The sequence below is a fragment of the Enhydra lutris genome, unplaced genomic scaffold (assembly GCF_002288905.1).
Source record: "Enhydra lutris kenyoni isolate GAN:26980312 unplaced genomic scaffold, ASM228890v2 scaffoldscaffold20, whole genome shotgun sequence".
Classification (NCBI taxonomy): Eukaryota; Metazoa; Chordata; class Mammalia; order Carnivora; family Mustelidae; genus Enhydra; species Enhydra lutris.
In genome coordinates, this window is record NW_019154104.1 from 4,520,311 (window position 1) to 4,544,963 (window position 24,653).

The window sequence follows — 24,653 nt, forward strand, 5'->3', positions numbered from 1 at the left end:
TGCCTCTGGCAAAACAATGCTGTGGATTTTGGCATCCATATCCATCATTTTACGTGGCCCTGATACTGACCTGAGGGCAGGTGTTTCTACAGCCGGGTTACAGATGAGGACAAAGATGCTCAGAGAGGGGAAATCACTCGCTCAGCCTGTAAGCAGCTGACCCTGGCCTGGTGCTCGTTTCTGTTGCTTCCTTGTGCTGTTCCCTGCGCTGTGTCCTCAATTCCACAGAGAGGAGGTGAGGTAGCACCTCCCCATGAGCACCCAGGAGTCCAGACCATGCCCTGTGGGAAGCGTGGTCTTCCTTTCTTGCCAGAGCCCACTAGGATGTGGCAAGGTGGGACCACTTCCGGGCTCTCTGGAGAGGCTCCCGGAAGAGGCTGTGGTCTCAGTGCTGACTGACCTGGTACCTTCCTGGGAGCAAGTAGGAAAATGTGAGTGATGCCTAGTGCTGTCATGGGGGAGAGTGGCCGGAGCCCTCACTGTTGTGTGTGGGTTGGAATTGATCTTCACCTTGGGCGTCCCTTGGAGAGTGGGACTCGGGGTGAATTTGTGCTCATAAGAGCTCCTCCCCTTGCTTGCTGCCCTGAGTGACCAGGAAAATAAATAAGGAACAGGAAGCCAGGGAAGGGGGGACAGGGAGGCATAAACCACCATTTAGTGTCTTGGCATGTGACCAAGAGAGTCAACTAGATAGTCGAGTTGGGTTGAGGTTGGTTCATCTTCTCCATTAAGGAAGGCCCTTAGCACAGTACCTGACACACAGTAGGCGCTACATAAATGTCAGCAGCCGTTATCCGAAGCCTTTCCCACCTTTACCTTTCAGGGGTTTACCCACCACCAAGGAGGCCCAGCTTTCCATACAGCTCGAGCCGTATCCGACTAGCAAGATGGCCGTGGAGAGACCTGCCTGTTCCCTGTGCCCGTGACGGGTGAGGTGCTCTGGGGCCCAGCGATGGGGAACGCTACCGCGGAGAACACCTCGCTGTGCAGCATTGACCACACCATCCACCAGACCCTGGCCCCGGTGGTCTACGTGGCGGTGCTGGTGGTGGGCTTCCCGGCCAACTGCCTGTCCCTCTACTTCGGCTACCTGCAGATCAAGGCCCGCAACGAGCTGGGCGTGTACCTGTGCAACCTGACGGTGGCCGACCTCTTCTACATCTGCTCGCTGCCCTTCTGGCTGCAGTACGTGCTACAGCATGACAACTGGTCGCACGGGGACCTGTCCTGCAGGGTGTGCGGTATCCTGCTGTACGAGAACATCTACATCAGCGTGGGCTTCCTCTGCTGCATCTCCATCGACCGCTACCTGGCCGTGGCCCACCCCTTCCGCTTCCACCAGTTCCGCACGCTCAAGGCGGCCGTGGCCGTCAGCGTGCTCATCTGGGTCAAGGAGCTGCTGACCAGCGTCTACTTTTTCCTGCACAAGGAGGTGGTGGAGGACGGGGACAGGCACCGCGTCTGCTTCGAGCACTACCCGCTGGAGCCGCGGCAGCGCGGCATCAACCACTACCGCTTCCTGGTAGGCTTCCTCTTCCCGCTCTGCCTGCTGCTGGCCTCCTACCGGGGCATCCTGCGGGCCGTGCGCCGGAGCCACGGCACCCAGAAGAGCCGCAAGGACCAGATCCAGCGGCTGGTGCTCAGCACCGTGGTCATCTTCCTGGCCTGCTTCCTGCCGTACCACGCGCTGCTGCTCGTGCGCAGCCTCTGGGAGGCCAGCTGCCAGTTCGCCAGGGCCGTCTTCAACGCCTACCACTTCTCCCTGCTGCTCACCAGCTTCAACTGCGTGGCCGACCCCGTGCTCTACTGCTTTGTCAGCGAGTCCACGCACAGGGACCTGGGCCGCCTCCGCGGGGCCTGCCTGGCTTTCCTCGCCTGCGCTGGTGGTGGCCGCGCCCGGGAGGCCTACCCGCTGGGCGCCGCAGACGCCTCCGGGAAAAGCGACGAGCCCGAGCTGCTGACCAGGCTCCACTCAACCTTCCAGACCCCGAACTCACCCGGAGCCGGTGGGTCCCCTGCAGGCGGCTTGGCCTAGTTCGGGGGCGGTGAGTGTCTCACCATCGGCGGGGGGGCTGGTGAGGGCTGAGCTTGCCGGCTGCCGCTGGCCACTGCCCTTGGCCAAGGACAGGTGCCTCTTTCTACTGGAGTGAGAACCTCTCTGGCCCGGGGAGCCCGCTCCAGCTTGCTGAACCCGGTGGGGATGAGCCCCGGGAGTTGATGGCTGTCATCTGCTGCTGGTTGGGCTCCTAGGGAGGAGAAGAGGGCGAACTGTCACTTCCATGAGGTTCTTCCATGAGAGAAGCTGAAGGGAGGGGATTGGTGCAGAGTGTGAGGGCATGGAGGATGGGACTGGGGCGTGAGGGCAGGTTCCTGGGTGCACGTGTGAGAGGCCCTTCCAGTGCCGTTGTCACAGATGACCCCGTCCAGAGGCCCCGGTGCTTCCTGGGGTCACGACACGTGAAGCTGTGTTGTCATCACGGACAATTGGGCCTTACCCCTTTGTTGGAAGAGGACCGGCTGGGAGGTTGGATGGGGAGAAGGGAGGTGGGGAGGTGTTTGGGCACTGGAAGTGTGTGGTGGGGGACAGTGAGGGGAATGACAGCAGAGGAGAGACCCCAGCTCCAGGCTCATCTCACGTTCAGAGGGAGAGCTGAGGGGACTTCCCAAGCCCCGGGACTGATAGGAGACAAATCCCAGGGCTCCCCGGAGCTCCCTGGGGCCATGTCTGTGGTCCTTTCAAACAGCCGGTACTGAAAGCTCTGTGTCAGTACAGAGTTCCCAGCAAGCAGAGTCCTGCTCGTTAGTTTTCTGTTTCCATCTGCCCAGAAGCACCGGACGCGGAAGCTGTGTGTGTGTGTGTGTGTGTGTGTGTGTGTGTGTGTGTGTGCACGCACACGTGCATGTGTTCATGGTTCAAATGCCAGTCTCCATGACAGCTGTGTGCCAAGACACTGAGGCTGGGGTTGTGTGACTGCTGGTGGTGTTGCCTCCCCCTGCCCCCTAGTTCCCACTTTGTCTCCCACCACACACCCTGTGGAGTGTCCAGCAGTCTCATGATATCCTCTCGCTGTCCTCAGCTATAACAAAGTAAAACAGAGACACATTCTCTAGCATCTCTCAGCCCAAAGGCCTGCGGTTAAGCTCCATGATGGTTTAAATAGCCCCTGGGACAAGGAGAGGAGGGGGCCCCGGGCTCCTCCTGCCGCCCTTGTTCCCCAGCACGGCTCCTCTGCCAGGTGGCCCACCTCACTCCCTGGAAGGTGACAACAGGTCCCAGGGGCCGCGTGTAGCCCAGGGTACTGACTGCTCTCTCTTGTTCTGTCCCCGAAGGCTCAGTACGGGTCTCATCTCTCCTACACCTTTGTGCCCAGCCATGTTGAGCCTCCACCCTGGTGCACATGCCAAGGACCAGAAGAACTTCTCGCTGCTCCAAGCATCTGGCCACTTTTGCACAAATGTTAGCCCTTCAGGTTTCCTGGCCGTGGGCTGGAGCCAGCTCTGACTTCCCTCAGAGTTCTGGGATTCAAGCTAAGCTCCCCATACCCAAGGGGCTGGGTGGACTGGGTGGACTCAAGCCTAGAATGGGACCAGGGATGGGGAGATTCAAGCTGGCATCCACAGAACATTTCTGGAATCTGCTGAAAGGAAGGCCAAGGAGAATATCTCCAATCTCTCTTCCCCTTTCCTCCCATCCTTCTCTAAGAAGTCCATTTATCCTGATTCTCTTACCCTCCAATCAGGGCTACCCAGAGGTAGAGGCCCCATGCTGGAAGTGACATTGGCTTTGACTGGGTAGCCCTACTGTAGCTCCTTAGGGAGGGCCTCCCATAACCTGGGGAGCTTCTCTTCCCTTCCTGAAGGAAGAAGTGACCAGATATGAAGGTGGCAGAAGTGGCCATCCTGCCAAGAAAAGTCTACCTAGTCTCACCCCAGAATCTTACTGGGGCAGGGGCACTGGTTGAGGCCTCCATGCCCCCTCATCGCAAATTTCCTCCTATTTTGACCTTAAACATGAGCATTCCCACTGGGATGGACTGAGGTGAGCTGAGGGTGGTTCCTTTTACTATCAAGAGTTGTATTTTTGTATTGTCCTCTCTTTAATGCCAATTATGTGCGTGTTGGACTGTGCACTGGATTTATGTAGCAAACTTGAGTCTGCAAATAAAGCAAAGTAACCAGCCACAGCTGGAGTGTGCTGCAGTCCTTAGGGGGGAAAAGGGTGTTTTGATACCAGGGGGAACCTAGAGGGCTCTTGAAATACCCAGTAGAGTCAGGAAGTTCCAGGGATCGGCCTTCTTAGAGAAAACTCAGAGAAATTAGGGTATTTGCCCTTGGTTACCCAGCAGTGACCCACAAAGATGGAACCTTCAAGTGAAGTTGGGTCTTCTCTCCCTCTTCTTGAGAGTCACAAAGTGTCTTCAACTCTTTAGCACATTGTTGCAAATCCACTCTGGGACTTAATTTGGCCCCCTCCCCTTTGAGGACAGAGTCTGACCCTGTGATTTGGAGACTATCACTCTGTCCTTGGACACATGACCCCTTCTGCCCTCTAGGTGGCTTTTCCCCACAGTGAGGACAGGCTTGATCAGAGAGACCACCCTCTTCATTAATGAAAGACAGCCAAAGTAGAAAGACCTGTTGAGTCATCTCTAGGGGGTGTCCTCACCACTTGAGCTTTGTTTGGGGAGGCTCACATTTGTTGACCAGCCCTCTTAGGTTTTAGCTTTTTCTCAACAGTGACAGGCTACATGTTTATTGCTCAAGATCAGCTGCATCATATTAAAACATAAATTTGGTTTTGGTTACTTAATCCTTTCCTGGGTCAGATTCCTGGAGTCCTGGAGGATTCTGCAAGAATTGATCCTTCTTCCAAACAGATTAAGTGAGGACATCATTGGGGATTAAGACTCGTTTCTCTCCTGAGAGAATGGATGGAGGAAAAGGCTCATCTGGTTTGGACAGAAGGTGACAGAGTGATTAGATTCCTTTCTCATTCAGCAGTGTTGCTTAGCAAGATGAAGGCTCATCTTCCTGTTTATATACACTGGTCTGTGGGTTGGCCAGACAAGAGTGGGAGAAATTTTCAGCACGGAATACATCCCCATCTGCTGCTTTCCTCTGACGGGTATAACCAAGAGAGCCAGAAAGTGGTCTGCTTGGTTCAGTGCTTTTCTCAAAAACCTGCTTCTTGAAGCTGGTGATCCTGGAACTCATCTAGCAAGACAATGGCCTTTGATGCCAATCACCCTCAGGTCACAATGGTACCCAATGATCAGGAGAAATGGTAGGATTTCAATTCCATCTGCTTTAATTCAACAACTATCGGGACACTGCTAGATTAGACATTAGATAGCAGTGCTGGAATGTACCATAGAGGTCATGATATCCAATTTCCTCTCCATTGAATTATCCCAGACATATCCCCTCCCCCCTCAAATGATGGTCCAGTTTCTGAACAAATACCGCTAATGACACCAATTTGCTACTAACCAAGATAAGTCATTCCAAGGTTGGGGAGAAAATCTTAACTCTGAATGAGCTCCACTGACCTTAGAGCACATGAACTGTGCCTCTGGGGCACATGGTCCTTCAGGTACTAGCATCTAAAGACAGTTTTCTTACCCCACTTCTCAGTATTAAACTCTCTAAATTTGAATTAGACAAAGCTGCATTATACTATAGTAATAAATATAACCCCCCAAATCACAGTGCCTTGAAACAAGAAAAGTTTGTCTCCTGTTCACGCAAAGTCCAATGAGAGGCTGCCAATTCTGGCAAGTCTTTATCCAAGTGATGGATGTGATTCAGGATCCTTTTGTCAAGAGGTTCCAACATCTTGGTGTCTTCTTCCAACCACACAGGGTAGGGAAGCAACAAGATCTCTCTGCGCATTTGTGGCCAAGTCTGGAAGTGGTTGATATATATATTACTCAAACTCCATTGGCCAGATTCCAGTCACATGGTCCAACCCAACTGCAAGGGAGGCTGGGAAAGGTAGTTTTCCTATGTATGCAGGAAGAGGAAGCAGAAGTGGTGAGCATCCAGCCCAGTCTCAGACAGCTCTTTAAGCCACCTCCCTCCACTCAACAGGTTTTAAGCTCTCACCTTCGTGTACCTCACCTGAACAAAACTCACACCTTCAAATGTGATGCTTGGATCTGAAGTGAAATTAAGCCTGTCTGATGTGCACTGAGGAGAAAAGGACCATTTACCGCTCCGTGCTTCTGTTGACACATTAATTTTTCTGGCAAACAAATCATCGTGACTGACATATGTTGAGTTTATGGGAACTGCTGTTAAGCCACATCTTCTCCATCCTGCCTGGAACGGGGGGGTCTTCTGAGACTTAGACTTCATTGAGGGGCAGAGGAACCTATATGGAACAGGTAGGAAGTAGCACAATGTAGAGGGCTGGACTGAAGGGGGGCTGGCCATCAGCAGGGCCTGGGCAAAGAGGGGCAGGAAATGAATTCAGAGGAATGTCTTCCCCAGATGAGCAATGGGACAACATTGGACCAGAGGGACAGCAGGGAACTAAGGAACCCTGACCCCATTAGCTGGCTTGCTTGCCTTTGAGTCTCACCTCCTACAGGGTCTACAGGGTATGTTCTCCATTATATGCCCAACGTCTCCAGCCTGCCCTTGAACACCCAAAGAGCACCCTAGACCCTGCTTGCCAGGAGACCCCTAAATTCCTGGAAATGACCAGAGATGTTCACCAGCCCCACAAATCCAATCTACTGGATGCCCTAACCCATCTCTTCTCCTGAGCTGTCCCACCATTCCCTGTGGGTCACTCTTGTCCTGCTGTAACTGGCTTCCCCAAGGTCAGAGCCATGCTCACCATGCTACCCCAGACGAAGACACAGGCTCTTTATCAAAACATGGCCAAGATGAGACATATTTGAGCAAAACTTTACTAAAGGCTTGACCAGGAATCTCTACTGTGGGACAGAAACACATGAAAACCGAATCCTGGAGCTCAGAGCTCTAGTGGTCCCTGGGCTAGGCCCAGCGAAGGGGTATACTCCTGGCTCTCTCTTGCATCTGAGCCCCTTTCTCCCTGCAGGGGGGCCTCTGGGTGCCTCAATCCAGAGCGAGAACCCCCCACTCTCAGCCTTCTCTGGGCTCCACCTGGGTCTCAGCCTCTTTCCCAAACAAGTTCATCATCTCCCCATAAACTTCTGGCCACAGTACAGATAATCTATTACACGGTCCTGCCTTAAACCACTGCACGTCAGAACAGAACTCTCTTATTACTATTGCAAAACCAAAGGCCCATTAGTGTCTTTCTCCAAAATATGAATCAGAAGAGTGATGGCAGCTTTACCGAAGTGGGGTTTTTCTCTCTCCTAGCCATCGAGACTTCAAAAATGCCAGGGGACGCTCTCAGAGGCCTGCCTGACATGGAGCTTTGCCATTGCAAATCAGGACCAAAACTGTCCCTGGAGGACCCCTGGCCCATGAAGCCTGGGGCTGGGAGGGACTCGGTGAGCTGTGAGAAACTGCAGGTGGAGGGAGCGTGAGCTCATTAAATGAGCACATCAGCTCTGAGCTCACACCAGCAGAAGCGCAGACCTGTAGGTGGGGACACTTGGCCAAAATGACAAGGGGAGGTCTGGACGGTCCCCACCCCAGCTGCTTCCGGCCAGGGGCTCTTGGCCATGCCCTGGTGTAGGATGCACTGGAAGTGAATCCCAGATTGCTTACTGTAAACTCAGGCTTTAACTTCCACAGCTGGGTAGACAATTTGGGGTAGTATGTGTTCCACGCTTTACAACTAAGGCCCCTTAAAGAACTGGAGTAGATGCATTTAAGGAAATAAAATGAAGAAGCCCCAGTAAGCATTTGGGGCTATGGCCGGGAAGCCAGACTCCGCCATCTGGATGAGTCAGCCATCACTCAGCCGTGAGTCAGCACAAGGTACTGTCCCCGTTCAATACGAGACTGCAATGGGATGTGGTCAGTGACTCTACTTCTAATTTTCTTGGGAAATATGCAGTGCAAGATGGTGAAGGAGATGTGGGCCAGCTGACTACAGTTGTCCGGAAGGATCCGATGAGGCACCTGAGCCCAACACCATCCCAACCCAGCCCCCAGCTCAGGAGGGTGCCTGCCCTCCTCTGTGGGAAGGCCAAAGCCGCTGGCTCCTGGCTGGGGCTAAGCATATAGGGAAGGAGTAGGAGAAGTGTCAGGCTCTGCGGGGAGGGTGGGTGGGGGGGTGCCAGGACCTGTGGGGGTAAACAGAGGCGGGGGGCATACAGGAGGTGATGGCGAGAAACATCAGGTTTGAAGGACCATATAAACAAAACATTGTTTGAATAAGAAAGCCTTTCAAAGGTATAAATATTTTGGTACTGGTGGTGAAGTCCCAGAGCTTCGTAAATAGGCACTACGTATTTGTACATTTTAGTATTTCTTAATTAGCCTGTGGGATTATTCACGGTCCCGGTCATGCCTACTCTTGTGTCTGCCTGGCAAGGAATATTTTTGCTGGTGTCCCCATACGTGACTGATCAGAAGACTCTCAGAGCAGACCACGTGGGTGCCCAGGGGGAGGAGGTTTGAAATCAATGCCTCCACGTACTCAGGAAGAAAAGAAAAAAACCGGAAACCCCAAAGAACTGTTCTCCTTGGGTCTGTATCATCCACACGACCCTGTCCCAGGCAGTGGTCATGTAATATCCTGGGCAGGGCTCACCCAGAGCCAGGGTTCATGTGCAAGGCTATCGTGGAAAGAAGCTGGGACCCTTGGGTAACACTTTCTCATGTCCAGGCATGACCATCTGGTACATGGGCCACAAGCACAGTCACATACACACTGTGGTGACATCCACCAGCTTCTGGATCATCTGGGCATGGGTGCCGTGGAAGGGCAGCCCGTCCACCTCCATGCCCACGACCCCTGACACTCCACTCCGGACCTTGTGCCGCACCAGGATGTCCAACATCTTCTCTTCCTGGAAAAAAATGAGGACAGAGACAGAAGTGGTGGAGGGAGGGAGAGGAAAAAGAAAGAGATGCATACATTTACAAGGGGAGGAAGAGCTTTTGACTTGGTGTGGTCTCTTTTTTAAAAATAAAATTTCACTTAACCATACAGATGCCACTGAGAGACTCATCATGAAGATTAGGTGTCCTACATCACTCCCCAACTGCCCCAAGCCCCTCCTCAGAAGCAGCCACTTTGAGGAATCTGGGGTGTTCTTCTGGGAGTTACAGTCATGTAACTAAATGTGGTTATTATGGAAAATTGCATTTAGCGTTTGTTAAAAACATGGAAGATTCACTTCTGTGGGTATAGTGTGGGCTACTTCCTGCAAACCAGCCCCTGCTTGGCTCCGATCATCTGCTGGTGTGGGCCATGTCCCATCTCCCTCAGCATTCTCCAGTGCGGATGGGGGGGCAGCTGCAGGGAGCAGGGCCCTGCAGGAAATGCAGCCTGATCCTGGGCCCGGCAGGCAGGGTTTGGGATCAGACAGGTCTGACTTGGGTCTTCCCTGGCCTCTCCGTGCCTCAGTGTCCTCATCTATATAATGGGGATGTTAATGATAATAATAGTGTCTCCTGACTGGGTTGTTGTAAGGATTAAATGCGCTAATGCAAGTAAAGCACCTAGTGTGGTTCTTGGCACACAGTAGGTGCTCATGAAATCAGGTAAATTATTATTGGCGTGGTTGGGTCCCCTGGCCTTTAACCCAGAGCTTTTTTCCTTTGCCGTACTTGCTGAATTTTTTTTTTTTTAAGTGATTCGATTCTCCTCCTCACTTCCTCTGAAAGTAAGGTCCCAAAGAACTACTTGCCTACTTGCCCTCCATGCGTCTCCCTCTGATTAGAAGGTTCTGGTCACCCTGAGAAAGGTGGGTCTTAAGTGAAGACACAAGGAGGATGGTACCCGAGGGGCGGAAGTCCAGCCCATCCTCTCCCTCCTCCTCCACCAGCAGAGGAGGGGGATGGGTGGAGGAGACCAAGACTCTCCAGCAGAGAGTCTCTGAGAAGGGCTCTCACCTTCCTTCCCAGGCACTTGCTCAGTGATCCCACCCCCGTCAAAGTCAAAGTTTTCTCGTCTGCTACCTGCCAAGCCTTGAACCGGGGATACAGAGGTGAATGGGACACGGTCGCTGCTCTGGGGGGTTCACAGTCCAGATGACTGATCAGGCAGGAATGGTCCATGGAGATCATGGCACAGGGCAGGGGCATCCAACCCCCATTATCAGAGTGGCTCAGGAAAAGCTTTCTGGAGGAGGGGCATCTAGGACCACAGGTGATAAAAGAGCAGGAATGAGCCAAGCCAGGGGTGCTTGAGGAGCACTCACTGCAAACTTGTCCAAACAATGGAGAATGAGCTGGCAAAGGTCGCCTGGGAATGGCTCTCCTCTCAGCTGGCCTGAGAGCCTGCATTTCCATTCTGCCCTGGGAGGGACCCCCAAGGGCATTTCCTGGCATCTCTTTGTCCTCCGGCCCCTTCCCAGAGGCTGCCTGGCCCAGAATGCCATTTCCTGCCCTTTGTTTGGGTTTTATTCTTCCATTTCTCTCCCCATTGGGTCATATCCTCTCTTTATGGGGGAGTGCTTCTAGGATCCGGGAGTGTGTGTGGGGGGGTGCATTTCCTCCCACACACTGCCTGCTGGCACCATTCCCATCCTTCTGGGCCCCAGGGTGGGTCCTTGGGTTGTCAGGGTGCATGTGAGCCATCAGCAGCTTAGGAACAGGCTGGCACTCAGCCTCTAGGAAGAGCCACAAGGAACAGCTGGGCCAGCAGGGACAGCCGGCAAATTTCCAGGAATCACTGAACCATCTCACCATCTTCCAAGAGACTCCACCAAGTGGAGGAGGTGGCAGAAGGAGAGGAGAACCAAGCTGGAGGCAGAGGACCTCCCGTGACATCCCAGGCCAGGCAGAGACAGCGTGGCATGTGGGGAGAGACAGAGGTCTGAAGTGAGACCGGGAGGACAGGGCCTGGGGCGCAGGGCACTGTGAGCAGGGAAAGAGGCCCGGATGAGTTCTGGGCTTGGAGGCTGAGCATGGAGGTGGTCTCGGGGGTTCACACAGGGAGCCTGGCAGGCTGATATTCACAGTGGGGGGTGATGTCGCTCTTCAAAGTGGGGTGGGAGATAGGGGCCCTCGGGGAAGTTAGAACTGTTCTGTGCCATGACCTTGGCAATGGCTGCGTGGATGTGTACATACGGAAAAATCCACCTACTGTTCACTTATGGTTGAAGCGCTTCTCTATTCCATGTAACTCAGTGTTTCAAGCTAGCAAGAGAAATGGAGTGGGATGGGAGTGCTGGAAGAGAACAGGAGCCCAGGATGAAGCCTCATTCCTGCCTTGTCCATTATCTGCATTATCCATCCGTCCATCCGTCCATCCATCCGTAGTCCCTCCTGTAAGTTGTCATCAGTCAGCTTGTAGCTCCTGACAATGTCTGAGACATGCATTCAGATAAACCTCCCGGGCACAGCGAAAGGCCAGAGCGGGCAGGGTGTGCCCTAGAGGGTGGCGGCTGCCTTCCCTGGGCTCCTCCGCATGGTGCCCACACCCGACACAGTCATGATCAGATCAGACCCCTGATAGAGGAGGCCCCGCTGACAAGCAACACACACTGCCGAGATGAAGGACATTCCTCCCGCCCTAGCCAATCTAGCTGCACCACCCGCTCAGGCCACAGCTCTGCCCAGCACACCTTGATGACTCAGGGATGTGCAGGGAGCAACCTACAGAGCTCCGCTGTGATGATTCCAGTTCTTTCTCCTGTACGTGGCATTGCTTCATGCCCCTGCACCTTTGTTTTGTGGGACTTGCTGCCTGTAAGGCCCTTCCCACCCTCTCCTACCTGGTTACTTAGAGCCTACTCACTCTCCAAGACCCAGCTCAGTGCCCCCTCCTCCAGACAGCCTTTCTTGAGCTCTCTGAATGAGCTAAGGGCCTGTTCTCTGTCCCCATGCCCTGCACACTTCTATCCTTCTACCCTCCATCCACCCGCAGTGGATCCCGAGTTCCCTACCCAGGGGCTGGGTCTGACCCTCCATTTTCACCCAGAGCAAAACTGGCATGGCCCAGAGGAGGGGCTCAACACACATGTGTTTGTTACTTTTGTTTTGAAAATGTTCCCTTTTATTTTCCTCCTAAGGGTGATACATTATTAATGTATCTATGAAGAATGGTGTGGAAACCCAAAGGGAGAATTTTCCATCCCTGGAAGGTAAGCGTTTGGGTTGTATGAATTTTCCTGGCTGGGTTCATTCTTTTGTGTCTGTGTGAATCAGGAATCATGCGTGAGGCAGGCCCCTGAGGCTTTTTTTCCAGTTCGGATCCAGGAAATGCAAAGAAAGTACCCAAGGCCCTCTGGGCACCACTGGGGCAGGCCACTTCCCTTGAAAATATCCTTCAGCAAATCTAGTCCCCCCACTCCACCCCCTGTGGCACCCTGGCATTACCAGGAACCGGAAAACTTCTGAGCCCTGGAATGAGCCCAGAGAATGGAGTCAGAGAGACGCAGACTCAGGTCCCAGCTCCCCCTCTCAGCTGGGTGTGTGGGACAAGCCACCTCCCCTGTGGGAATCCCAGCTCCCTCATCTGTAAAGGGGGCACAATGTCAATCCAGAGAGGTGTTAGGGAGAAATGGGCTGGCAGGAGACAGAAAGAGAGAAACAGGGAGACGCCAGGCTCTGGAAGCTCATGCTTCTCAGCAGTGAGCGGCTCTGGGCCTCAGCCACTGGCTGCCTGGGCACTCATCACAGCTGCTCTCCCCACCTGAGCTGTTATGTCCAGGCTCAACGCTCGGGAACCTTCCTGCCCTTAGACTGCATTCCCGTCTTCCCAGACCAGCCGTCGAATCCAGGGTCTCCGAGTGTGGTCACCCAGAACGTGTCAGGTAGGCTGCTTGTCCGGCCTACTTCAGGCCAACTGAGCCAGAAACCTAGGTTGGGCTTTGCATTCTGGGGTTTAAGATGACCCCGAGGTCATTCAGATGCCTTTGAGGTTGGGGAACTGCTGTCCTAACAGGGCACTGCATCTGTCCGTCCATCCATCCATCCATCCATACGTTCATTTGTTCATTTATTCATTCATTCTCTAGAATTTACCAAGAGCCCTGTTTCCCTCTGCTGGTTGCTGGGAAAGCAGACGCAAGAAACTCAGTTCCTGGTCTTGCATTTAGCAGTCTAGACCTCTGGGGGACCAGACCGGGAAAGTGAGGTGGGAAGGTGCCGGAGACTGCTTTTGGACTGGTTAGGAGTGGCCATGAGGTTAGTGGCCCAGCCTGACCTAGCACAGGAATCCTTCCCTCAACCCTGACTGGGCCCCTGTCAGGGCCTTCCTCCTCACAGGGCTGGGCAGCTCTGCAGAAGACAAGCTCTTCCTTTCTGTGAACCATAGTCTGCTCTTGTGACCTCTGCCCCTTGGCCAGCTTTTGTCTCTCTCAAGTGGCCGAGGGCATGGTCTCCCCCCCACCCCGAGGACACCATTCAGGTGTGAGGCCTCAGGCCCCCAAGTCTTGCCCCTTCCAGGCCACACACCCCAGCTCCTTCCACTGATTCAGGCTCTGCAGCCCTGTCAGCCTGCTGCCTGCTGTCAGGTGAAGGGGAAGCTCAGGCAGAAGCTACAGCTCTCAGGAGAAGTCACCTCAGGCTTGGAATTTCGACATAAAGTCAGGGCTTTGGTGCCAATTTCCCAAGATCCAAATTACTCTGGAAAATTCCCACAGAAGGGGCTCCAGGCTCTGGGAGGAGCAGGGCATGAAGAGGTGGGTTTGAGCCTGGAATCAGAGTCAGCAGATGGGGCCGCAGGAAATGAGGCCCAAGGAGGGAATGGCGGAGTCATTGAGTCCTTCTGTTTTTTTTTTAAAATAATCAGGCTAAAATAATCCACATGTCAAAGAGCCACATTGTGTGGTGGCAAATTCTGCTTCCCTATAGAGGCAGGCTCTGCTTCTAGCTGTGGTGGTGCTGTGGTGCTTCCAGCAGTGGTGCTGGCCATCAGTTTATAACCCAGAACCCTCAACTTATAACCTGGAACCCTCTGTTTATAGCCTGGAACCCTTGGTTTATAGCTGGGAACAGGGCTGCTCGTCATGCCGGGATGTGGCCATCTGGTATGTTACCTTGGCAACAGATGGAAGGGCTTGAGTCCAATTCTGCTCCCCAGGTGATCTGGAGGGCCCAACTGCCTTCCTGAGGTAATGTCGGTGGACCTCACATGAGTTTAGGATGTACAGCACACAGGCCAAGGCATAGCCTCCCCAGTTAGAAACACCTAGAACAAAAAATGATTCTATCATAGAAGTGGAAAGGTAATGAGGTCCGTCACCCTGCCACTCAGCAGCTAGAACTCACCTCAGAGAATGGCCCCAAGGTCAGGGGCACGCGTGGCACCAGAGAACTTGTGAGAAACAGATCCGTGGGTCCCAGTGCAGACCTACGTCAGAGGAACTCCGCAGGAAAGACAGGAAGCACACGGAGTAGTAATCAGCTCTCCAGGGGATGCTGATTCAAGTTAAAGGTCGAGAGGCATTGCTCCAAACCACTTGGGTTACCTACGATTACCCACTGACCAGCTGAGAAGCTTCAGGCTCTCCCCCTAGGAAGCCACTGCAGATCTTCTGACATTAAGAAACCCTCCTGGGGCACCTGGGTGGCTCAGTGGGTTAAGCCTCTCCCTTTGGCTCAGGTCATGATCCCAGGGTCCTGGGATCGAGCCCCGCATCGGGCTCTCTGCTCAGCGGTGAGCCTGCTTCCTCCTCTCTCTCTGCCTGTCTCTCTGCCTACTTGTGATCTCTGTCTTTCAAATAAATAAATAAAATCTTTAAAAAAAAAAAAAAAGGAAAAGAAACTCTCCTGCATGGCAGACCTGTGTCCATCATGCTGTGCCGAAGCCGGTCCTTGGAGGGGCTGGCTGACTGTACTCGAAGAGTGTTCCTAGGTTAGCTTCTACCTGCCTTCCTTTTCTGTGAGCCAGCCCCAAGGCGCCTATTCCCCAGCTCGGGGACAACCTCCCCGGCTCTTCTCTGACACCTGCCGGAGTTCTCCCTTCAACTGAAGAAGGATTGACGAAGGACCTGCTAGACTCTGGGCGTCAGAGCTAAGAAAGAAAGAGGAGCTCCGGACCCGGGGAGAGAGGGCCTGTGCACACAGCTAACGCACAGCGAGGGAAGTGCTCACGGAGGGTGATGGGAGCACTCAGGAGGGACCACTTGTCCCGCCTGGTCTAGGAAAAGTTCACAGAAGAGGGGTCATTTCATACGGGGCTTGTAGGCTGGGCAGGATTTATCAGAGGAAGGGTGGAGAGTGGGGGCCCTGGAGGTAGGAAAAAGTCCCAATATGCAGGTGAGTACAAAGGCGTGTGGCACATAAATAGAAGACATACATCAGAACTAGGCGGGGGACGGGGGGCTGGTGTGGGGAGGGGCAGCAGGAGAGGGAAACAATCTCAAGCAGGCTTCACTCTTAGTGTGGAGCCCAACATGGGGCTTGATCTCATGACCCTGAGATCGTGACCTGAGCCGAAATCAAGAGTCAGATGTTTAACCCACTGAGCCACCCAGGCGGCCCTCAATTATTTCCAGCTAGTTAGATGGTGTTGTCGATTTCAACTATGCCCTTACTCATTTTCTGCCTGCTGGATCTGTCCCTTTCTGACAGAAGCCTAATAAAGTCTCCGTAGATTTTAGAGTAGAATCACCCATTTCTCTTTGTGTTTCTATCAGCTTTTGCCTCACATATTTGACACTCTGTGTTAGGAGCATACGCATGAAGAATTTTATGTCTTGGGGCGCCTGGGTGGCTCAGCTGGTCGGGTGTCCAACTCTTGGTTTCCGCTCAGGTGGTGGTCTCGGGGTCATGGAATTGAACCCTGAGGAGTCTGCTTGGGATTCTCTCCTTCCCCTTCTGCCCCTCCCCTAACTCACACTCACACACACACTCTCTCTAATAATAAATGAATAAATAAAAACTTTAAAAGAAATTGTTGTGTCTTTGGGGCACCTGGCTGGCTCCATCAGAAAAGCATGTGACTCTTGACCTTGGGGTTGTGAGTTCAAATCCCAACACTGGGTGTAAAGATTACTTAAATAAAACTTGAAAAAAAGAATTGTTATGTCTTCAAAACCAAAACAAACAAACAAACAAACAAAAAAATTGTTATTTCTTCTTGGACTATGACCCCTTTACATCATGGACTGCCTCACTGATAACTTTCCCTGCTCTGAAGTTTGCTCTGTCTGAGATTAATATAGGGACTAATGCTTTCTTTTGGTTATTGTTCGCCTGGTAGATTTTCCTCCCTCCATCCACTTTTAATCTATGTGTGTTTTTATAGTTAAAGTGGGTTTCTTACAATTATAGTTGAGTCTTATTTTCTGATCTGCTCTGACAATCTCTGCCTTTTAATTGGGGTAGTTAGACCACTGACATGTAAGGTGTTCAGTGATACGGCTGGATTAATATCTTCCACATTGATTACTATTGTCTGTTTGTTGTTCTAGCTCTTTTTTTTTTTACCCCTATTTTTGTCTTCCACCCCTTTTCTGCCTGTTGTGGTTTTAAATGAACATGTTATAGGATTCTATTTTCTCTCCTTTCTTAGCATATCCATAATACCTCTTTTTAAAAAAAAATTATTTTTAGTGGTTGCCCTAGAGTTTGCAATATACCTTTACAACAAGTCCAAGCTCACTTTCAAACAACCATTTCACAGTTAGGGCAAACACTCCTCATTCTTCCTTCCCATTGCTTGAATGATTGCTGTCAATCACTTCACTTACATACAGGAACGTAATTGAATGAGTCATTCCTATTATTATTTTGAATAAGGTGTTACCTGTTAGACCAATTTCAGAACAAGAAAAATTAAAGTTATTTTGCCTTCACTTATGTATTCCCCAATGCTCTTCTTGGTGTAGATCTGAGTTTCTGACCTATGCAGTTTTCCTTCTCCCTGAAAATTTCTTTTTACATTTCTTGCAAGGCAGATCTACTAGAAATGATGCCCTGTTTGAGAAATTCTTTCTTTCTCTTTCACTTTTGAAGGATAATTTCACAGGGCACGGAATTCTAGGTTAGTGGGTTTTTTTCTGTCAACACTTGAAATATGTCATGCTACTCTATGGCCTGTGTGGTTTCTGAGGAGAAGTTGGATGTAATTCCTATCTGAGCTCCTCATTTATCCTGCTGGTGATCTCTGAGCTTCCTGGATCTATGGTTTGGTGTTTGACATTAATCTAGGGGGGGAAAATCTCAGTCATTATTGTTTTATTTATTTATTTTTTTTTAAAGATTTTGTTTATTTACTTGACAGGGAGAGAAATCACAAATAGAGAGGCAGGCAGAGAGGAGGGGGAAGCAGGCTCCCTGCTGAGCAGAGAGCCTGATGCGGGGCTCGATCCCAGGACCCTGAGATGGTGACCTGAGCTGAAGGCAGAGGCTCAACCCACTGAGCCACCCAGGTGCCCCTCATTATTGTTTTAAATATTGCTTCTCTTCCTTTCTGTCTTTCTTCTCCTTCTGATATTCCCATTACATGGATGTTTGTAATTGTTCCACAATGCTTGGATATTCTCTTCTGTTTCATCCAGTCTTTTTCTCTTGCCTTTCTAGTTTTAGAAGTTCCTATTGTCGTATGTTCAAGGTCAGAGGTGATTTTTCTCAGCTGTGTCCAGCCTGCCAGTGGGCCCATCCAGAGCATTCATCATTTCTGTTGCAGTGTTTTTGATTTCTGGCATTTCTTTTTCATTTTTCTCAGAATTTCCATGTCTCTGCTTATATGACCATCTGTTGTTGCATGTTGACTACTTTTGGGTGTTTCCCTTCCCCCCAGGTAGGTTGGGATCTGATAAAACCCCAGCCCGCTAGGCTCAGATAAAATGGTTTCTCCTGAGGGCGGGCCTTGTTAAGAATGGAGTGCTCTGGGGGCGCCTGGGTGGCTCAGTGGGTTGAACGTCTGCCTTTGGCTCAGGTCATGATCTCAGGGTCCTGCGGTCAAGCCCTGCATGGGGCTCCCTGCTCAGTGGGGAGTCTGCTTCTCCCTTGTCCTTCTCCCCTGTTGTGCACACCTGCTCACTCGCTCTCTCTCAAATAAATAAATAAAATCTTAAAAAAAAAAAATGGAGAGCTCTGATGTATTTCAAAACGGCTTCTTCCCTCTACCCCCAAAAGCACAAGGGGATTTTTCTCTGATATCCATGGTGTGGACCAGGTAGAACTAATGGGGCAAAAGTCACAAAAGTGTGGGGACCCCTTGTGACCAGGGCCCCGTGGAGTTTTGAACTCTTAGACCTGTCCACACTGAACCTCCAGCCATCCATCAGTTGCAGGTTTTCCTACCCTGGTACTAATAACCCTCAGAGATTTCTACTCCTCTCCAGGCTCTGTTTTGAGGAAATGGGAGAGCCTCTCTTGGGTATCTGTCAAAAGTCCTGACGCTTGTGGTGCAGGCAAGGGAGCAGAGATGGGTTCCTTCAGGACCTGGATATGGGCAAGGTCGGTCCTGATGGGAAAGGGAGGGACAGGGCAGCCTGGGGCAGAGGTAAGTCTGAAGAGAGGTGGGAAGAATTTTGCCCTCTCCGAAGATTTACCAGATTGTTCACCTCCCTTCCACCATGCAGGAGGCACAGAGGGAAACATGGATGACTCCTCTTCAGAGAGGTCTTCCCTGACCACCGATCTAAAGTGGCCTGCCGGCCCTGTCTTTCATCTCCCTGTAGCTCCTCATACTGCTTAGCACAAGCTGGTGTATTTCTTTCTTAGGGCTCCTTGTCCATCTGCCCCCACTAGAGCAAGAGCCCTGTGGAGCCCGACCCTTGCCACACTAACTCCAGGACCAATGTTTGTTGGATGACTGAATGAGAGACCTAAGGCTGAGAACCAGGTCCCCATCTTGACCTGGCACCCTGGAGACTCCACTCACAGAGGAGGGGAGCTTCTGGCTGGACAGGCTCCAGGCCTCCAGGTGACCCTCCTCCTGGGGAGCCGGGCCTGACTGGCCCACCATCTGAGCACTCACCAGTGATGATGGCAAAGTCAGCCTCCACGTCACAGGCGATCACATCCCCATTTCGTATGTGTCTCTTCACAGCCTCCTTGACTTTGCCCATCCCAAGCTCATTGCCCCCATCACCAACCCCTAAAGGGAAGAAGAACCAAGTCAGTCCATGTACAGGATCCGACAGAACTGGGGGGGACGGTTTGGGGGCAGGGGAGCCCCTTCGCATGTGTTGTGTTGCCTCAGGAAGGGGAAAAGAATGGGCTCGGGGTCTATTTTCAGACAACCAGGAGATGTACTTCTCCTTCAGGTCTTCTAGAGGCTTCTTTAGTTAAAAGTGAGTTGAAGTTTGGAACTCACCAGTGTGCGGCCATGTCCCCTACTGAGTCACGCTCTCTAGTCACCGATAGGGACCCCTATGCTGGTGCTACTAGGCCCATGGGAGAAGCAGGTGTGGCTTTCCTCAACTTTTGAGTGGCTCCTGCTCAGGGATGGGCTACAAGGTCATGAGCCCCATCTGTGTGGTGGCGAACAGGTAGAGATGGTTAAGGTCAATTCTGCCATTTACTTTAAAGGTTTCTGGTGAAAGAGGATGAAATACAGGTGTGTCAGTTCATCTTCGTCTACGCTAGAGGGGTGCCCGGTGCCCTGGGAAGTAGCTGAATCAGGACTATGTACCACAGAGGAGTTGGTTGGCAGGTGAAAGAGACCCCATCTAAAGGCGGAAGAGGCATCCGAGGGTTTGTTAATTCGCATAATAAATGCTAGAACAAACATGCTAAAATAAATCAGTGTTCGAAATTATTTAACTCTTTGGGGAATGGTGTTGAAGATAGGGGCGTTGGCTAAAAATAAAAACCAGGGTTCCCACCTCACAGGCACACGGTGAAAATAATCTAACCAACCCCACAGCCTGCCGCTGTCTCGGGTGGTGCTAGAAGACCACCATTGGTCCTGTGTCCTGCTGTTTCTGGAGGATTCCGTGGGTCAGAGGTTAGCAGGGAGACAGTTGTCACTGCCTCAAGGTAACAGCTCCCCCAGGCGCTGGCCTGAGGCATGGTTGCATGGCTGTTTCTGTGTGGATTTCTACGGAGGCCTGGAACGCGTGCAAGAAATCCACCTGAGGCCACATTCATCGTGAGGTGTGGACGGGGATGAGATCTCCCCACCTCGAGCACCGGAGACCTGGACACAGCCGAAAGAATCAGACGGTCTCAATGGCCTGGTGCCTCAGGTCCACACCCTGAGGACTTCTCTCTTCATCAGACTAAGACGGACTGACACACATCCTTTTCTAGGCCCACGGCAGCAACAGAATGAAGGGAAACCATGACAAAGCTAGCATTGGTGTTTGTCTACGTCTGCCTCTGGTCTTTCGTACTTTATGAATTTTGTCCTGTTTGTTCCCCAGGTCAGTCCTGCCCGGGCCTTGTTTTCTTCACTTGAAAGCACTCCCGGGGTCTCTGAGAGGGGCGGGAGCTGGGTGTGAAGTGGCAGGTCAGTGTTATGTCCATGACAAGCCAGCGGCCTGTGGAAACTGAGGAACGGGGTGTCGATGGAACAGAGGAGAGAAAAGACAGGGATGGTCCTACAGGGCAGGGGACCGTGGGGACCACAGGAGAAGCCTGGGCTCCTGAGGATAAGAGAAGGCTCCAGAGGTCCACAGAGGGAGCAGTTTGAAGGCACAAATAGCTCTACTTGCTTCCTCTGCAGTCTTGGGGACAGCCTTGGGGGATCAGCAAAGATTGGGGGTCCATTTGGCAGGGGAAGAATAGCACCTTCGGATCCTGATTTCCCCTTTGACTGGGAGACCCCTTCCTTCTCCACTCTGGGCATTCCTTCCTCCAGCCCTCAAGTCCTTGGCCTGTCCAGCCCAGAGAGGCAGGAAGCTAAAGCCAAGTGTGCTGTGGGTACCACACCCAAGGCCTCTTCTGGGAAAGACCAGGCGCTTTGCAGAAATTTTCTACTCAACCAGGAAGACTTTCATTGTCTCATCAAAACCTCAAAAGCCAAAGGTGACTAATGAGTCCGGGAACCACTCTGAAGTGTCTGAACAAAGAGAACAAGTAAACACAGAACGAGAAACTTGCCTTCATTACCCGAGGGTCTATACCCACCCTCAGGGGAGGAACGCTCTTCTGGGAGTTGTGTCAAGCCTTTCAGAAATTCATTAAGGCAACAGGATTCCATGAAAAACATGTCGGAAGGGATTCTGGGAGTCTGGACTCCTAAATTCTACCTGCATCACTAATGGGCTAGGTGACCTCGAGGAACCTCCCTGGGCTTCATTTTTGAACACTCAGCCTGCTTTATCTACCTTCCAGGGTTTTAAAGAAACTTCGACGACATATGGATGTGAAACCTCTTTGAAGACCATGCAGTTCTGTACAAACACAAATGGTCATATTACTATATCATTAGCAGTCAAAATATTGCACTAATCACCTATTTAAGTCATATTAAAAATGAGTGCACTCAGAAGATGAAACAGTATACGTGGTACCTGTGTCCTGTATGACTGATAGTATATACCCTGTGTCGATTTTATTATTGTTATTATTTGATTATTAGTTTTAATATTTTAGAGCTGGGCCAGTAGACACGCTCGATTAAGTGTCATCTCCCTTTCTTGCTTGTGGGAATGCTGGATTTCTAAGTGATGGCGTCTTTATCATCTAGACTGGCCATAATAAACAATGCTGGGGCAGAAAGCTGTGGTCCCCATAGAACTCCTCCCTGTCGTTCTGTAGTGTTCTATAGTCAGTGAAAAGGCAGTTAGCGCTGACACATTCTTGCTGAATTCTCAGTGCTCCCCGCTTACCAGTGGATGAGATTCCAGGAATCTTCCGTGTTTCCAGGAAAAGGTCATCAATGGGGTCAACCAAGTGCTTGATGTTCATCTTCCTGGCGTTGTAGTAATTGCCATCGGCGGCCCTTCCTACATGCTCTATTGCCACCAGATGGTCGAATCTGCCAGGAAGCAAGGACGTGGGGGCCTTATGGGGAGGGTGGCTGCCTGGCTGGGTCATGTGTTTGTGTGAAGGACCCTTGCATTTTTTCTCTGATTCCTTCACTCCTACAGAATTTGGCTGAGCCTTTAGGTCTAACTGCCAGGGCTTGTACTGGGGGCTTCTCTATCAGATTATTTAGAAAAATATCATCAGAATCTTGGGGCACCCGGGTGACTCAGTTTGTTGAGCATCCGACTCTTGATTTTGACTGAGGTCTGATCTCAGGGTTGTGAGATCGAGCCCCATGTTGGGCTCCACGCTCTGCTCAGTCTGTTTGAGATTCTCTCTCTACCTCCGCCCCTCCCCACCGCACATGTGCATGCGTGCACACGCGCTCTCTCTCAAATACACAAATAAAATCTTTAAAAAAATGAAAATATCATCAGAATCTTTAACAGTTCATTAGAGTCAGAGGCTGTGACACTAGGAAGGCTGACGGTCAGGGTCACATGCTGGATGCTGCCGGTGTCCTGGCCCAATCTCCACCAGCCGGTGGGCGCCAGCACCCAGAGGTCTGAGCGTTGCCTGCTCTTGGCGCACCACTGCCTTCTCCCAGGATCTTGTTCCATTTATGTACACAGACAGACTTAAAGAGTTGAAATGGAAGACAAGTGAATCTAATGCAAGACCGAGATTAGATAGGTGGCACAGACAGTGACAGTAGGCTTGTGGGGTGCGGAATCAGATGGTGTAGGCTCCTGTCCAGACTCTCACACTCCTGGCTTTGGCCAAGTGCTTAGCCTCTCTGACCCACGTTTGCTACATCCAATGACCTGACCGTAGGGCCAGTCTCATACAGTGGTGAAAGGAACCTCCCTGGGCCTCACTGTAGGACACTGCATTATCGACTTCACAGGGTTTCAAAGAGGCTTCAACAATATAATGGAGAAAACGCACACGAGGTACTTTGTGGACAGGCCCGTACCTACTCAGTGTGCGGTAAATGGTGGCCTTTGTGGCTGTTATCATTATCAGGAGGAATCTTGTCTTGATAAACCAACTTGTGAAAATTGCACCTTTATGGCTCTCTAAATCCCCCACGATGGAGTTCTTTATTGTTTGTAAGGTTGATTAACTTATTTTAGAGAGAGAGAGAGAGAGCAGGGGTGAGGGAGGGTCAGAGGGCGAGGGAGAGAGAGAATTTCAAGCAGGGATCCCTGCTGAGCATGGAGTCTGAAGCTGGGCTCGATCTCACGACCCTGAGATTGTGACCTGAGCTGAAATGAAGAGTCAGGTGCTTAATTGATTGAGCCACCCAGGCGCCCCATGATGGAGTTCTTTAAAATCTTTCCTGTGGAAAACCGTGTGGCTGTTCCTCAAAAAATGTGAAATAGAATCACCACAGGGTCCAGGGATTGCACGTCTGGGTGCGCACCCCAAAGTACTGAAAGCAGGGTCTCAAAGAGATGCTGGAACCCCCTTGTTCACAGCAGCATTATTCACACTAGGCGACAGGGACAAACAGAGGGACAGAGAGGCAGACTGCGGCACGCACATACAAGGGAATATTATCCAGCCTTACAAAGGAAGGAAATTCTAACAGCAGCCGCAACATGGATGAATCTTGAGGATAATTTGCGGACTGAAACAAGCCCATCACCAAAGGACAAATACCGGATGGTCTCACTCTTATGAAGGACGACAGCAGTCGATTCATAGAGACAGAAGGTAGGGGCTGGGGTCCTGGGGGAATGGACAGTCGCTGTTTAACAGGTACAGCATTCCCATTTGGGAAGATGAAAACGTTCTGGAGATGGACGGGGGGAATGTCTGCACACCAGTGCAAGTCGACCTTGATGTCACTGAACTGCGTGCTTAAAATGGTAACATTTATGTTATGTATATTTTACCTTAATAAAAAAAAATCTAAACTCTGAGTGCCTGGCTATGCCCCCGGTTGTGTAGAATGTGGTGACATCATAGATGCCTGGGATCAGGCCACTGAGAAGGTTTTAGAATGTAATCCTGAGACTACATGCCCGGGGCCGGAAAAAAGCAGCCACCGAGAAGCAGAGTCAACAGGAGGAAGGAGCCTTAACCTTGAATTTCCCCTAGACCTATATCCATGGTGATGAAAAGGCTGTTTGGAACAGGACCTCCGACTAAGATCAGTATGTTCTCTGTCCATCAGGGAGAACACCACTTCTGGACCCCCCCCCCCCAGGAGAATGTCAGTTACATACCTTATGGGCAGATTGATTTTTTTTTTTTCAGGCCAGCAGGAACCATTTAGCTACAGTGGGAAGTAATGCACTCCTGGGAAGCTGGCTGCCTGAGAAGAGTTAACACATATTCTCCAAAGACAGCACACGCCTCTCTCGCCACAATAATCTGATCTGTCTGGCCCCCTCCGCTCAGCGAACAGAGCAGCACCTGCGTTAACAGGCATTGGGGATCCCACCCAAGAGAATTTTCTAGCTTCTCCCTGAAGATCCGGAGCTCTGTTTACATGTCAACCATCTGGAGAATAGAAACATCTCTAATAGGAACCACACATGTTTTTGCAGTTTTAAATAGCATATGGGAGCCACAATTGAACTTTGTCTTGGTGACTCGTGGTCCTCGTTATGATCATCAATTCTGCTGTGAGCTGCAGAACAGCATGCCCGCCAGGCCTATGGAAGCAGTGTTTCTAAGCTCTAACTGGACACTTATTAGTGGGTTGT

At 51.4% G+C, this 24,653-nt stretch overlaps 2 protein-coding genes across 2 annotated transcripts in view; one reads left to right on the forward strand and one right to left on the reverse strand.

The window, feature by feature from the left end:
* The first annotated feature begins 949 nt into the window (after positions 1-949).
* On the forward strand, positions 950-2,035 carry LOC111148768 (G protein-coupled receptor 68). Its single transcript, XM_022505566.1, has one exon. The coding sequence runs from the start codon at positions 953-955 to the stop codon at positions 2,033-2,035; it is 1,083 nt and encodes a 360-aa protein (XP_022361274.1). The 5' UTR covers positions 950-952.
* Positions 2,036-8,245: 6,210 nt separating this feature from the next.
* Positions 8,246-24,653, reverse strand: part of LOC111148542 (D-glutamate cyclase) — a 75,736-nt gene continuing 59,328 nt past the window's right edge. The window contains exons 10-13 of the mRNA XM_022505183.1: positions 21,798-21,946; positions 18,998-19,117; positions 14,103-14,254; positions 8,246-8,960 (exon numbers count right to left, since the gene is read on the reverse strand). Coding sequence (XP_022360891.1) covers positions 8,811-8,960; positions 14,103-14,254; positions 18,998-19,117; positions 21,798-21,946 — 571 coding nt within the window. The 3' untranslated portion in view covers positions 8,246-8,810. The remainder of the gene's footprint in view (positions 8,961-14,102; positions 14,255-18,997; positions 19,118-21,797; positions 21,947-24,653) is intronic.